This window comes from Physeter macrocephalus, chromosome 7 (genome assembly GCF_002837175.3).
Source record: "Physeter macrocephalus isolate SW-GA chromosome 7, ASM283717v5, whole genome shotgun sequence".
Taxonomy (NCBI): Eukaryota; Metazoa; Chordata; class Mammalia; order Artiodactyla; family Physeteridae; genus Physeter; species Physeter macrocephalus.
Window position 1 is genome coordinate 37759058 of NC_041220.1, and position 14631 is coordinate 37773688.

At 35.5% G+C, this 14631-nt stretch overlaps 1 protein-coding gene across 1 annotated transcript in view; it reads right to left on the minus strand.

Annotated features, from left to right (window-relative positions):
- The window catches only part of YTHDC1 (YTH N6-methyladenosine RNA binding protein C1), a 37591-nt gene that overhangs the window by 15674 nt on the left and 7286 nt on the right, over window positions 1-14631 (minus strand). Inside the window, exons 2-8 of the mRNA XM_024131978.3 lie at window positions 11050-11151; window positions 10357-10685; window positions 9805-10237; window positions 2857-2946; window positions 2338-2391; window positions 1681-1775; window positions 57-165 (exon numbers count right to left, since the gene is read on the minus strand). Of these exons, the coding sequence (XP_023987746.1) occupies window positions 57-165; window positions 1681-1775; window positions 2338-2391; window positions 2857-2946; window positions 9805-10237; window positions 10357-10685; window positions 11050-11151 (1212 nt within the window). The remainder of the gene's footprint in view (window positions 1-56; window positions 166-1680; window positions 1776-2337; window positions 2392-2856; window positions 2947-9804; window positions 10238-10356; window positions 10686-11049; window positions 11152-14631) is intronic.

Sequence of the window (14631 nt, forward strand, 5' to 3'; positions counted from 1 at the left end):
ATATAGATGCAAATATAATTAATGTTTTTACATATCCAAATTCTTTTTACTCTTACCTTGAAATTTTCCACTCTCTCTCACAGAAAATATTAAGATAACACTCCTTGCAGATCTGAATGCAGCATTTAATTTCTTCTCATTTACCGGCAGTGTAGACCATACACCCTATATAAATGATGTAAAAATCAAAGATTGAAATTAATGTAAATCTTTTATGTTTCCAATTACATTTGCAGAAGACCAAGGTTACCAGTAAGCTATAATGAATAAATGTCCTATTTATTCGTAGGACATTTATGAATAATGTCATATGTCAAAATAATGGAATAATCTATTAAAAACTTGGGAAAAATACGGAGAAAATTACCAACCTTAACAAAATCATTAAAACAACTAGTAAACACATGGGGACAGGGGGCAATCAAATCATATGGGCTAGAATTTTAGATAATAAAAACAACCACCTACAATTTAAAATCACAACCATTTACTGTGGTAAAAACATTTTGTTTGAAGGTGAATCACAATGTGTACATTTTTTTCTTTAAAAACTGTGCCTAACCAAATAATTTAAAATGATCATGTTAGTACATCCATAGGTGAAGAATTTGTCAAGTTTCTAGCATTTCTCTCTTCTTTCTATTTAAGTTCAAATTTTCATGTATCAATAGTTTGACTGAAGAGACCTGTGTTTTATGTAGAGCTGGAACATAGTTATTATTTCCAAAGCATTTTAATCAATTCTTTGATCAGGAAAGATTAAGAGGCAGGAATGGTAATGTAAACCAGAACCTCTAATTCAGTTTAATCTGCTGACACATACTAGACCTCATTCTCACTAGGTGCTTAACTACTTCTGCCTAAATCCACTCCAGCTAAAGAACAGAATAAACTTCCACTATTTAGTGTACTATTCCTTCCATCTGTAAAATTTAGTGGGTAACCCTCAACTTAAGTTAGAAATATAGGATTATTGACAAAAATACAGTTTAAAAAATGCTAAACTTTAGTTTTAACTTTCTCAAAGTCAGTAGCAACTCTCTTAAAACAAAAATACAAAAATATTAGAATAGTTGGTATAAAAAGTAGATTCATTTTTGTAACAAAAACATTTTTTTAAAAATTAACCTTACGACATCCTACAGCAACTGGGCATATCCCTTTTGTAAAGCCCAGGGTGGGGCTTTAAACTAAAACTAACTCTTCCCTTTTCTTCTAAATCCAAGTGATCTTACTTCTAAAAGTAAAAGAAACTCTCCATAAAAGAATGATTTCTTTTCAAGAAAATCTCAAGGTGTAAAACAAGCAGCAATATAAAACAAAACTGGTTAACTAAAAAAACTTTATAAAATGTATTAGTATAATAAACTAGCAATTTGAGTATAGAAACACAAAAATCCAAAGAAACACGGCTTTTGCAGTACAACGTATAATTAGATATTCTTCAAATATTGAATATTTTTACTTCGAAAATCATCTTCAAAAGATTTAAAAGAAAACTCAAATTATGACTAGGTTGCCTAACCAGTCAAAAAAGCAGACCCTACTTGGCAACTGGACTATGGATCTATAAAGCGTTAATGAAAATTACAGTATGTCATGTACTCAAGTGATACTCAAGTCCACCTTCACATTTAAATTTTCAAGATGAGGATATTTCAACAGAACTGACGCTAATACCTTAGCTTTGGCAAGGGACACATTCTCATGGTTGTTACTCTTTATGAGAAAAAATCTCGCATCCTGTAGGACATATTTGAGTTTACTGGTTTGATCTGAAAAAAAGAAATCCAAATTGATTAAACAGAGGCCATTATCACACAGAGGGATATAAGTTGTACTAATTGAAATTAGCCCTCCAAAACCCAGCTAAACTTTTAAAATTCATAATCACCCATTCAACCTAGAAAGCTAAGCCACAACATATAATAAAGCAAAGCTAAGAAAGACACCAGCATTTTGCAAGAAGGCAAACCTAATATAGTAATGTTCTAATATATCATATCCATATTTTTAAGCGTGAAAATGGCTATAAATTTTATCACATTAATCATTTAAAATTTGCTAATAGACCATTATGCTACTAAAATATATATATACCATCCACTCTGTCCAAAAACTGTTAAGATATCCTAAAATGTCTGCTACTATTCTAAAAAATACCCAGTAAGAAGTGAATATGGAGCTCTGTGTAAGACTAAATTATTTTTTTTCCCCTTAATGTAATATATCAGAACATTACTACATTAAAACCAACTATTAATGGAGAACCAATAAGGCAAAATAATGACTTTTAAGGAAGCATGCAATGAAAACAATTTCAAATTTAAATGATACCTTTTCGGACAGCACGAACGGAAGATGATAATTTCTCATGCTTCTTTTCTGAACCTGTATTTAGCCAAAGTACATTTGTTCAGATTGAGCTTTAATAGAGATAAGACAAAATTTCTACAGTCTTGTCACATAAAGTTCTCATTCAAGACAAATTATTCTTCCTGGCGCACCCACACACACAAAAAAAATACTTCTCAATGTGTACGAGTGTTTTGCTTTTTGGGTTGTTTGGATGTTTTTAAAAATCTTTGAACAGTTTCTCACTCAGAAAACTAGTCACTGAATCATCATCTTCCAAGAAAAAAAAAAGTGAAATTCCACTTAAGCAGTAACAGAACAGGATTAAAATAATAAGAAAAAGCTTAGTTTCCTCTAGATTTATTACACTGAACATGCCAGAAATCAATACTAATGAATATTAACAAGTTCACGCTAAACTACAGCCTCCACAAACTTTTTACAGCAGATTACATTAGAATCAGTCAGATATGATCACAAATAAAAGTAAAATGAGAATACCTGCATATGACTCTGATGCAGAGCTTCCACTTCTATCAAAAACAATAGGAGATATGCCTCTAGCTCTCTTCCTTTCCTTCTTTTTCTCATCTAAAAAAAGAATTCAGACAAGATTTTTAAAAACATTGCAATATAGGTACAGTTAATCAAATAAGAATGTTATCATCATGCATCTGGATTTTGCATAATCCCTAAGTATTATTCATTACTAATCCTTCCTGACCCCCTCAATTTCCTAAGATGTTCCAATTCGTTCCAATTCAGACACTGTTCAAAAACTAAGGACATTTTGTTATTTCTCCCACCAATTTTAATCAAATAAAAATACACAGCTATAATTAAGAACTACTTATCCTATATATAAAAGATCTTAAAGTTTTAAAAGGGAAAAAAATTCTGCAAAGCAAACACAACTTTTCTTTCAATTAAATTTACAGTGTTCCCTTCTATGAACCAAGTACCACTGTTTTAAGTCCTCTTTTTAAAAAGTATACTATCATTCTTCATCACAATTCCAACTCTGATTCTATCTTAGATGTCTGATGAACCCCAGAACCCAAAAGCCTTTCAAATGTTTGTTTTTTTTAAATTACACTATAGCAAATTAGCGACTCCCTTCAGGTTGCCACTGCTTACTTTTGTATCTTCAATTCCATTCTTCCTGACCACTTCCTTCCTGAATTACTGCTTATTTTCAAATTCAATTTAAAATTTATCTCTAAAATCTCAGCGACAGTCTATGTATTTCTATTAAAAAGCTGGGAATCTTCAGTAGACAGAAGAGGTTTGCATTACCTATAAGAACCATTTCAGGCTTAATTTGGAAGCATATAAATGAGGGCCTAAAATGGAATTAGACTCTCCTGTCTCTCTTGGTATTTTAATTACACCACTATAAGCACCTTTACTTTTCAGCTAGAAGAAGGAATATGATGGGAGAAAATGCATATACTTATTTTTATAAAAGTTAACAGAATGTTGAAAAATAATAATCGATGATCTTTCATACAAACTCCTATTTTAAAAGCTTTAAATAAATTATTTCCCTTAATCCTCATAACAAACTCATGAGATACATAATACCCATTATTCTCATTTACAGAAAAGGAAACCTCAACTTAGTGGTGTGGTTAGGCAACGTGGCTAGGGTCCCACAGTTACTGAGTGGCAGAACCTAGTTTCTAACTTGAAAGTACAAGCCATGAGCAAGAGAATAGAAAAGATATTTTACTTCTATTCTTGAAAGGGGATTCTAGGTTTAAACTAGCTTAAAGATAGAAAATTCCAAGGACAAAAGTTCCTCTTCTTTTAGTTTAAGCATTTTTCCCTTTGTAATTTACTACTAATTCCTTCTCCAAACAGATGTTAACAAGAAGCTTGTAAATGATGCTGATTTTCCTAACTTAAGGCAAAAAGGAAAGGCAAAGCAGTACATACTGGCACAACTACAAAGCCAGGACCATTTAAAGCTAGCAACTTGGGAACATAATGAAATTTATATAACTAGCTATAGAGAAAAGCATTTATTTACAGGTTTGTTGGCTTTGAATGATACCTGACCTTTAAGTTTTAAAATCCTCTCCCTCAGGGTAAACTATAAGACTTCAAGAGAACAGACTGAAGCCTTTTAGTATAAAATGACTGAGAATCTCACCCAAACAGATAAGAAACAGGAGTTTTTGTCATATCCCAAATCTCTTTCTCATCTATGTCTGTTTTGTTCACTGACTACACATTCTTATATAGTGTTTGGCACACAGAAGGAACTGAATTCATTGAATCAATGAGTATGACATGTACATGAAAGAGATTAGAAAAAGAAAACTGTTTAAAAAAATTTTTTTTAATTATTTCTTTCAAAAATTCTAGCATGTTTCTTTTATTCTTTTCCTCTTTGAACAGTTAGGGATCTAAGCATTATAAATTGATCACAAAGGTACTACATCTCTTGCTGCTGTTTAAAAATAATACTTTATGGTTCTAAGTACTAAAAGAATCTCTCACCAAGATGATGCAGGGACTTCCCTGGTGGCAGAGTGGTTAATAATCCACCTGCCAGTGCAGGGGACACGGGTTCGAGCCCTGGTCTGGGAAGATCCCACATGCCACGGAGCAACTAAGCCCATGCACCACAACTGCTGAGTCTGCGCTCTAGATCCCATGCGCCACAACTACTGAGCCCACTCGCCTAGAGCCCGTGCCCCACAAAAGGAGAAGCCACCACAACGGGAAGCCCGTGCACCGCAACAGAGTAGTCCCTGCTTGCAGCAACTAGAGAAAGCCCGCGCGCAGCAATGAAGACCCAACACAGCCAAAAATAAAATAAATTTCTTTTTTTAAATGATGCAGGAAATATAATAGAAGCAGAAGTAAGATCTCGCCCAACAATTTTTATGTAATGTTAAATATAGTATTACCATGAAAAATCTCCAAGGATTTTTTATCTTTTTTTGTATAAATAACTTTCACTGCTCTTAAGTTTATGATCTCCTCTCCCGACTATTATTCTCAGGTCAAAAAAACAATTGAAAGTCATCTAACAAATAAAGCTTTTACCACCACCAAGTGTGTCACTTTTATAAGGAAATTACTGAAATTCTGAGAAAAAATAAGGTAAAATAAACTGGAATCTAGAAAATGCATGACACAAAAACTAAACTGTGTGGGGCTTCCCTGGTGGCACAGTGGTTGAGAGTCCACCTGCCGATGCAGGGGACACGGGTTCGTACCCCGGTCCGGGAAGATCCCACGGGCCGCGGAGCGGCTGGGCCCGTGAGCCATGGCCGCTGAGCCTGCGCGTCCAGAGCCTGTGCTCCGCAACAGGAGAAGCCACAACAGTGAGACGCCCGCGTACCGCAAAAAAAAAAAAAAAAAAAAAAAAGCCACTAAACTGTGATCCCTTGTATTTAAAAATCTTTAAAAACATTTTTTACCTCTGATGGAGTTCCAGATCCACCGTTTTTCTCTCACACATTATAAAGAGAAACCACTCCAAAATAAAAATAATAATGTCCTGCATACTAAATACAGTCTTTAAAGAAGGTTCCACATAAGAGCTCTTCCAAAGAAAAGCCACAAATTTTCCTTTAATATGGAAAGTCGTTCCAGGCAGGTATCTCTTTTATAACAGTAAGTCTCTTAACAGTTTTAATATCCAGGTTTTATAAAACTATTGGTTACCATTCAATCTGAAATGTCTAACCCACAAAAAACATAAAGTATGAATAAGTATCTTGCTAAGTATCAGCATCTAGGAACTTATTAAAAATACACATTGGGCTTCCCTGGTGGCGCAGTGGTTGCGCGTCCGCCTGCCGATGCAGGGGAGCCGGGTTCGCGCCCCGGTCTGGGAGGATCCCGCATGCCGCGGAGCGGCTGGGCCCGTGAGCCATGGCCGCTGGGCCTGCGCGTCCGGGGCCTGTGCTCCCCAACGGGAGAGGCCGCAGCAGAGGGAGGCCCGCATACCACAAAAAAAAAAAAAATAAAAAAAAATAAATAAATAAAAATACACATTATTTCAGGCCCTACGTATTTATATGTCTCCCTCGTTTGACTTAAACAGTATAAACATTCAAGTCTAAGAAATACCGTTCTAAACATGGACACCAAAAAGCAGATTCCTATAATAAAATGTTCCCTACTTTTACAGGTTTCACACATTCTCCACAATAAATGAACATTCATTCATATTGCCAATGCAATTTTTGTTCTCTATCCATTATCATAAATTATAAAACGTATATGCCATCAGTTTGCAAAAAGTATGATGGGATAGAACTAAAGATTCCACAAGTTTTTTTTTTATATCAAACCCAACTACTCATCTATTCAGTTTAACTCTTTAGCCCCCTTCAAAACCTGTCTAAACTCCCAAACCTAGAACTCTAGTGAGCAAAAGGCTAGAAACACTTCAGCTGCCAATTAGAAAATACCTAGTCATTTGCTCTTATCATATACACTATATCAAAAATATGATTTACTAACAATGTACTACACTAAAATGATAAAATTCTATAATAATGACATTTAACTATCATATATATCAAAAGAATAGAATTTTTCTTGTATTCCAATATTTAGTACATTTGGCCTATGTAGGAGACCTGGCTGCATCTTTACATAAGACAGCCATGAGAGTACAATCATCACAGAGTGACCAGCGGTCTCTTAAGTACCCTGGCCTCTCATTGCTCTACCCTCTGAATTTCCCCCCAAAAGAGGGCTCCCTCAGCCTAATGACTGCAACTATCTACCATTCTCATATTCAAGTCTCATGGGTCAGATAAAGTGGCAGGGCATGTAGTATTGAAGGAATTACCCAAGATGCCTCTTACCCAGTCTCTCCACAATAATTTTATACTCCTATTTTCCATCTGGTACCTAAATTACACCCAGCCCTCTGGAGACCCTGCCCCAGTCAGTCAACCCACAGGTACAAAAATGAAAGAAAAGTTTGTGCTCCCAAGAGAAAAAGAAAGTTATTTTGGTTTCTGTTGCCACATGATGGAAATCTAGAGGCATTTAACATGAAAATATTTTAATACCTAGCAGACAGGTTCCATATGAATATACTTCAAGTACATCAGTGTTTATATAAGCTGTTGTTGACTAGTATGGAAATCTAAGAATTTATAACATTAAAACCTCAAATACATTTCCTTATAGAGAAACAATCAGACTACTGTATTTATAATACAATCAATTTGTAGCTGGGAAATGCCTTTACTAAGATATGTAAATCTTATTCAAGTGCATTTATAATACTCAAAAGCACACTATAAAAAAAAAAAAAAATCACAGGACAGTCTTACTAACATCCCCCCATTGCCTCAAAAATTTTATAATTCAATTTTAACATGTTCAAGAAAAAAAACAAGCAGGTCAATTAAAAAAAAAAAAAAGACAAACCTTTACATATAAAAATTAGTACCTGATCCATCTGTTCCTGAACCAGATCTGACAGACCCATCCGTGAAGGAAACAGATTCAGAATCAGAGTCGCTAGCCTCACTTCGGGTGTCATAATCATTTCCCTCTTCCTTCTGGTCTCTCTCATCCTGTTCATATTCTTCTTCTTCCTCCTCCTCCTCCTCTCCATCGTCATCCACCTCTTCATCTTCTTCTGCATCTTCTTCTAATTCTTCATCTTCTTCCACATCTTCCACCCCTTCCTCCTTATTCTCAGTGTTGTTGCTTTACTCATCAGAAGAACCAGTGCTGCCAGTCTCATGGTCAGAGCCATATTCTTCAGAGTTCACGTCCTCCTTAGAAGACTGGCTGCATCTGCTTGCACATCTGTCCACTTCAAGCCCAATTCTCTCAGAACCATCTGGCTTAAGGGATTTGACCCTCCTTTCAGGGTCCCTTTTCCGCGGACATGTTTTTTCAGGTTGACTCTTATAAGGTTCTCTGGAGGCACTGCTTGACAAACGCATTTTCCGATCAGCTTCTAGACGTTTGTTTGTTTCAGATCTTTGATATTCCTCATTTTTATACTCTGTGACTGACTTTCCTTTTGTACTAACCATTCTTTTGTTATTGCTAACTCACGAGCTCGGTGACTTAGAAATCAACTGTCTTGAATGAACAGAAGGCTTTTGTCGCTTTGTGTCAGTAGATTCCATTTGGTCACTTTTTCTTTTTGAACCCTTTTTCTCATATTTATCTTGTTCACTCTCTGGATTATAGAGTTCATTATCCTGTTCTGGTACTTCAGTCAAAATATCATCTAGAACATTAAGTTCTCCATCTGCTAGTGTTGGAAGGGCTCCTGCAGAGGTGGGGGGCGGCTGTGGCTCACCACGGGGACAAGGACACTGGCAGTAGAAATTCTGGGAGGTACTCCTTGTTGTGGGCCCTCCTGGAGTCTCTATCACTGCTTTCTAATTCCAAAACATGTTCATCACCCCAAAGGAAACCCTGTACCCATTAGCAGTCATTCTCCATTTCTTCTACACCCCAGTCCTCAGAAACCACCAATCTACTTTCTGTCTCTATGGATTTGCCTGTTCTGGACATTTCATACAAATGGAATCATATGATACGTGGTTCTCTGTTTCTGGGGCAGCCCTGCTTTGAATGGCACAAAAGCGAGTCTTTGTGAGAGACCTCTCGGGGAGTGTGCTTTGCTGCACCGTCACATACACAAAGTTGGAGCCTGAGACTGAAGGTAACTGCCTCCCAGTGGTCCCAGAATGTGGAGGCTGCTCCTGTCCCTGTTTCTTTATTCAAGTGGAGTTATGACGGAAGTCTAATGACTTTGTTTTCTATTTTTATCTTTGCCCTGCAGAGAAGGGGAAGGAGGAGGGTTGGCTTTTTGTCCAACTCAGCCATCTTTTTGTTTAAAATTCTATTAAAACGTCTATTACTTTTCCTCTCATTTATTTTGTATGTTTCTTAAGGATCAGGTGGCCACCTTCCTGGGACTATCAGAGCTGGGCCTTAGAGATCAAACATCTAGTCTGATCACTTTTCGCTCCCAAGAGAAAAAGAAAGTTATTTTGATTTCTGTTGCCACATGATGGAAATCTAGAGACATTTAACATGAAAATATTGTTATACCTAGCAAACGGGTTCCATATGAATATACTTCAAATACATCAGTATTTAAATAAGCTGCTGTTGACTAGTATGGAAATCTAAGAATTTATAACATTAAAACCTCAAATACATTTCCTTATAGAGAAACAATCAGACTAGTGTACATTTATAATACAGTCAATTTGCAGCTGGGAAATGCCTTTACTAAGATATGTAAACCTTATTCAAGTGCATTTATAATACTCAAAAGTACACTATATAAAAAAAAAATCACAGGACAGTCTTACTAACATCCCCCCATTGCCTCAAAAATTTTATAATTCAATTTAAACATATTCAAGAAAAAAACCAATCAGGTCAATTAAAAAAAAAAGAAAAAGACAAACCTTTACATATAAAAATTAGTACCTGATCCATCTGTTCCTGAACCAGATCTGACAGACCCATCTGTGAAGGAAATGGATTCGGAATCAGAGTCGCTAGCCTCACTTTGGGTGTCATAATCATTTCCCTCTTCCTTCTGGTCTCTCTCATCCTGTTCATATTCTTCTTCTTCCTCCTCCTCCTCTTCCTCCTCCTCCTCCTCCTCCTCTTCTTCTTCCTCCTCTTCCTCCTCTCCATCGTCATCCACCTCTTCATCTTCCTCTGCATCTTCTTCTACTTCTTCATCTTCCTCCACATCTTCCACCCCTTCCTCCTCATTCTCAGTGTTGTTGCCTTGCTCATCAGAAGAACCACTGCTGCCAGTCTCATGGTCAGAGCCATATTCTTCAGAGTTCACTTCCTCCTTAGAAGACTGGCTGGATCTGCTTGCACGTCTATCCACTTCAAGCCCAATTCTCTGATGTTTAAAGAAAAAGGGAATCAGCAGTCATATAACAGACAAGGTCAGAGTGAATAAATAGTTCTAGCCTCAAAAAGAACTGCTTTCTGTATTATATCTGCAATAATATTTACTACCTCAGAACCATCTGGTGTAGGGGATTTGACCCTCCTTTCAGCATCCCTTTTCCGCAGACATGTTTTCTCAGGTTGACTCTTATAAGGTTCTCTGGAGGCACTACTTGACAAACGAATCTTCCGATCAGCTTCTAGCCGTTTGTTTCTTTCAGATCTTTGATATTCCTCGTTTTTATACTCTGTGACTGACTTTCCTTTTGTACTAACCATTCTTTTGTTATTGCTAACTGATGAGCTCAGTGGCTTAGAAATCAATTGTCTTGAATGAACAGAAGGCTTTTGTCGCTTTGTGTCAGTAGATTCCATTCGGTCACTTTTTCTTTTTGAACCTTAAAAATACAATGAAAAAAATATATATAAGAATTTGGGTATCAGACTTATTTCACCGAAGTTTAACAGTAAATATATCAGAGAAAAAAAACCTCATTTCTTTAAAATGTCTTCTGAAATACCTTTACTCCAAAGTTAATCATAAAAAAACACAGCTTTCAAACACTGGAATAAATACATGAGACATTTCACACGTTTGGAAAAAATATATTACTCTCATTCATATGGAATTGGGTACCACTGCTTCTTATGATTGTGCTTTTGGTGGTAAGTGCCTCAAGGAACAAGTACAAAAGCAAAGACTCTTTCTTAAGAAATTGATCTCTACTTTGCTATTTTAACAAAAATAGAAATCTTACATACCCTTTTTCTCATTTTTATCTTGCTCACTCTCTGGATTATAGAGCTCATCATCCTGTTCTGGTACTTCAGTCAAAATATCATCTAGAACATTAAGTTCTCCATCTGGAAGCAAAAGATTAAAAAGTAACAGGAAAAAATCATTAACATTAAGCATTTATTTTTGAGTACTTACTGTGTTGGGGCTACGGAAGTATGAGAACATAACATTCAAGGAGCTTTTATTTCAGGATCAAGACACAAGAATAATTCCTATAAAACGATATAAAGTAAAGGATATGATGTACAGCTCTGGTCTACAAAGCCAGGAGTATATATCCCGTAGGGTATGAAAGGATATACTGGGGTACAGAAAGAAAAATTGAGACCTTCTGTATTTGTAGCTCATCCTTTAATGTCTAATTTTTGTAACTGCTTTAGAATGTGCACAATAATAAAAATATGTGTATAATTTTTAAATAAACATACATTTATCAAAGATTGTGTACTCTGGGCAGAATACTTATTACCATTTTACAGTCAAGAAATTTGGCAGACTCCAGCTTAACCAAGTAATCAAGGTTAACATCACCAGCAGTGGGTCAAATCAACAACAGGGACCCCCTGGAATGATGCACTATGAATAGAAAAATTCTGTGATATTCCTATGCAAAACATAAACCTATACATGAGTAAACAAACATCAAACCAACCCAAATTTAGAGGCATCCAAAAATGTCACAGTTCATTCATGAAATACAAACACTAAGGAAATACTTCAGATTAAAGGAGACTAAAAGATACAATAACTGACACAGCACATGATCTGAGACAACTGAAAAACTAGTGAAATCTAAACAAGGTCTGTAGATTACAAGTATCAATGTCAATTTCCTGATTTTGATAGTACTACAGTTAAGTAAAAGAGAATTCTACTTTTTAGGAAATACATACTTAACTATTTAGGGGCAAAGAAGCATCATGTCTACAACTGACAAAAGAGGGAGAAAGAATGAATTAGAAAGACAAATGTGGTAAAAATGTTAACATTTGTGGAACGTGGCTGAAAAGCAAAAGAATTCTTTGTACTATCCTTACAGCTATCCTGTTTGTCTGAAATAATGTCCAAGTAAGTTAAAAGAAGAAAATTACTGACGGGGTACACAATCAAAAACATTTGAGGCTGCTGGCATGGACTATAAAAGTATAACTTGTTCAGACAAGGAAACTATTGACTGTAATTGATACAGTCAATGATAGTGAAAATTTAGAGCTCAGTTTTATCACCCCATCACCTTCCCTACCCCCAACCCCGTCCAACTGGACAAAATAAGTCTTAGAAATACATGCAACTATGTATTTACTACTTTAAACTTTTTTTTCAAATAAGGCACTAAAGCTAATGGTCAATGTTTTGAACACTAAATATCCTGGCATCAAAAACTATCTTTCCAAATCTAAGGTGCCATAAAGAGAGGTATAAAATCATAAAAACTGATGAGATAGGACAATTGTATCATGGCTCCAGCCAAAAAGCAAAGCCCACTAAAAGTACAGCAAGGATTATTAACCTGAGGTCTATGAACAGGTTAGATGGGAGTTCAAATAACCCCCAAGAGGGACAGAAATCAGTGACTCAAGAGAACTAAAACAGATAATGTAGGCATAATAAGAAGGAAAGCAAGGTTACACAGGATATGGAAAAGGTAAAAATGCATCTTCCTCTGTGCTTGGAGTCACTGCTGCTACTTAATAACACTGACACATACACACTACTATATATAAAACAGATAACTAATAAAGACCTACTGTATAGCACAGGGAACTCTGCTCCACACTCTGTAATGGGCTATATGGGAAATGAATCTAAAAAAGAGTAGATATATGTATTTGTATAACAGATTCACTTTGCTGTACACCTGAAACTAACACAACACTGTAAATCAATTATACCCCAATAAAAATTTAAAAAACAAACACTGAAAATTACCTATGCTTGGAATAGCATCGTAACTGATTTCTTTGAGTATTAAGAATGCTTTTCTGTACTTTACCATTTTTCTAAAATGAATATACACTATACAGACTGTTATCATTTTTGTTTACTTATTTTTTTAAATGGTAATGAAAATTAAGATATGCCAACCAAAAAGGCTTCTCTCATCCTCTGGGTTCATGTTTTCACTGAGGAAATTCCCTCAAGACCTGAATGATGGCAAACACAATTTTTGGACGCTATATTGCAAATAAAAAATAAAAACATACAATTTGATTTTTAAAAACCCAAGTTTTTCAGATATTCAATGATTCTTAGGTCAAAGCTCTCTAGTCAGTAAAAAGTGGGTCCAACAGATCTTGAAAAATAAGATATCTGTAGAAGCAAAAGAAAAAAAAATAGAACTATGACAGCAAAATAGGCAATTAATAAATACAGTGCTACACAAAACTCTTCATGAAATCACTAGTTCTTGATTAGAAATATCCACTTCAAAAGGCTGAACATTCACATGAACTTGTATACATGCTAAATCTAGACATGCTAAACACAGAATGAAATAACTGTAAAGGTTAATTAATCAATTTAAATTTCAGACATGCCTAAATCATGGTTTCCCTATAAAAAGGGTATTACTGTCTTAAAAAGCTTTAACAAATAATTTTATTAGTCAAATTCAAAGATTGGTTGCAGTTTTAGAAAGCATCTACAAAATTTTAAAATATTAATCAATACTTGCTTTTCTAACATTTTATCACTTTCACACATATCATACATGACACACACAAGGTACGTTTTAGATCCAATACTCTGCAGTTAAAGAAATAGAAGCTCAGAAATTCAGGTTGAGCAAATTCACTCGTCTAGAGTTCAGGCTTTCTAAATGTACGGTTAAATTAGATGGGGGACATTAAAAGCAACTTTTTTTTAACATCTTTATTGAGGTATAATTGCTTTACATTTTGTGTTAGTTGCTACTGTATAACAAAGTGAATAAGCTATACATATACATATATCCCTATATCCCCTCCCTCTTGGGTCTCCCTCCCACCCTCCCTATCCCACCCTTCTAGGTGGTCACAAAGCAGGAGCTGATCTCCCTGTGCTATGCTATGCAGCTGCTTCCCACTAGCTATTTTACATTTGGTAGTGTATATATGTCAATGCCACTCTCTTTGTCTCAGCTTACCCCTTTCCCCTCCCCGTATCCTCAAGTCCATTCTCTATGTCTGCATCCTTAAGTCCATTCTCTATGTCTGCGTCTTTATTCCTGTCTTGCCCCTAGGTTCATTAGAACCTTTTTTCTTTAGATTCCATATATATGTGTGTTAGCATACAGTATTCGTTTTTCTCTTTCTGACTCACTTCACTCTGTATGACAGACTCTAGGTCCATCCACCTCATTACAAATAACTCAATTTCATTTCTTTTTATGGCTGAGTAATATTCCATTGTATATACGTGCCACATCTTCCTTATCCATTTATCTGTCGATGGACACTTAGGTTGCTTCCATGTCCTGGCTATTATAAAATAAGCATCTTTAAACAAAATATAAGAAAACAAAACTACAAAGTATCACTGCAAGGTCATGTGCTCTAGTAGATTAA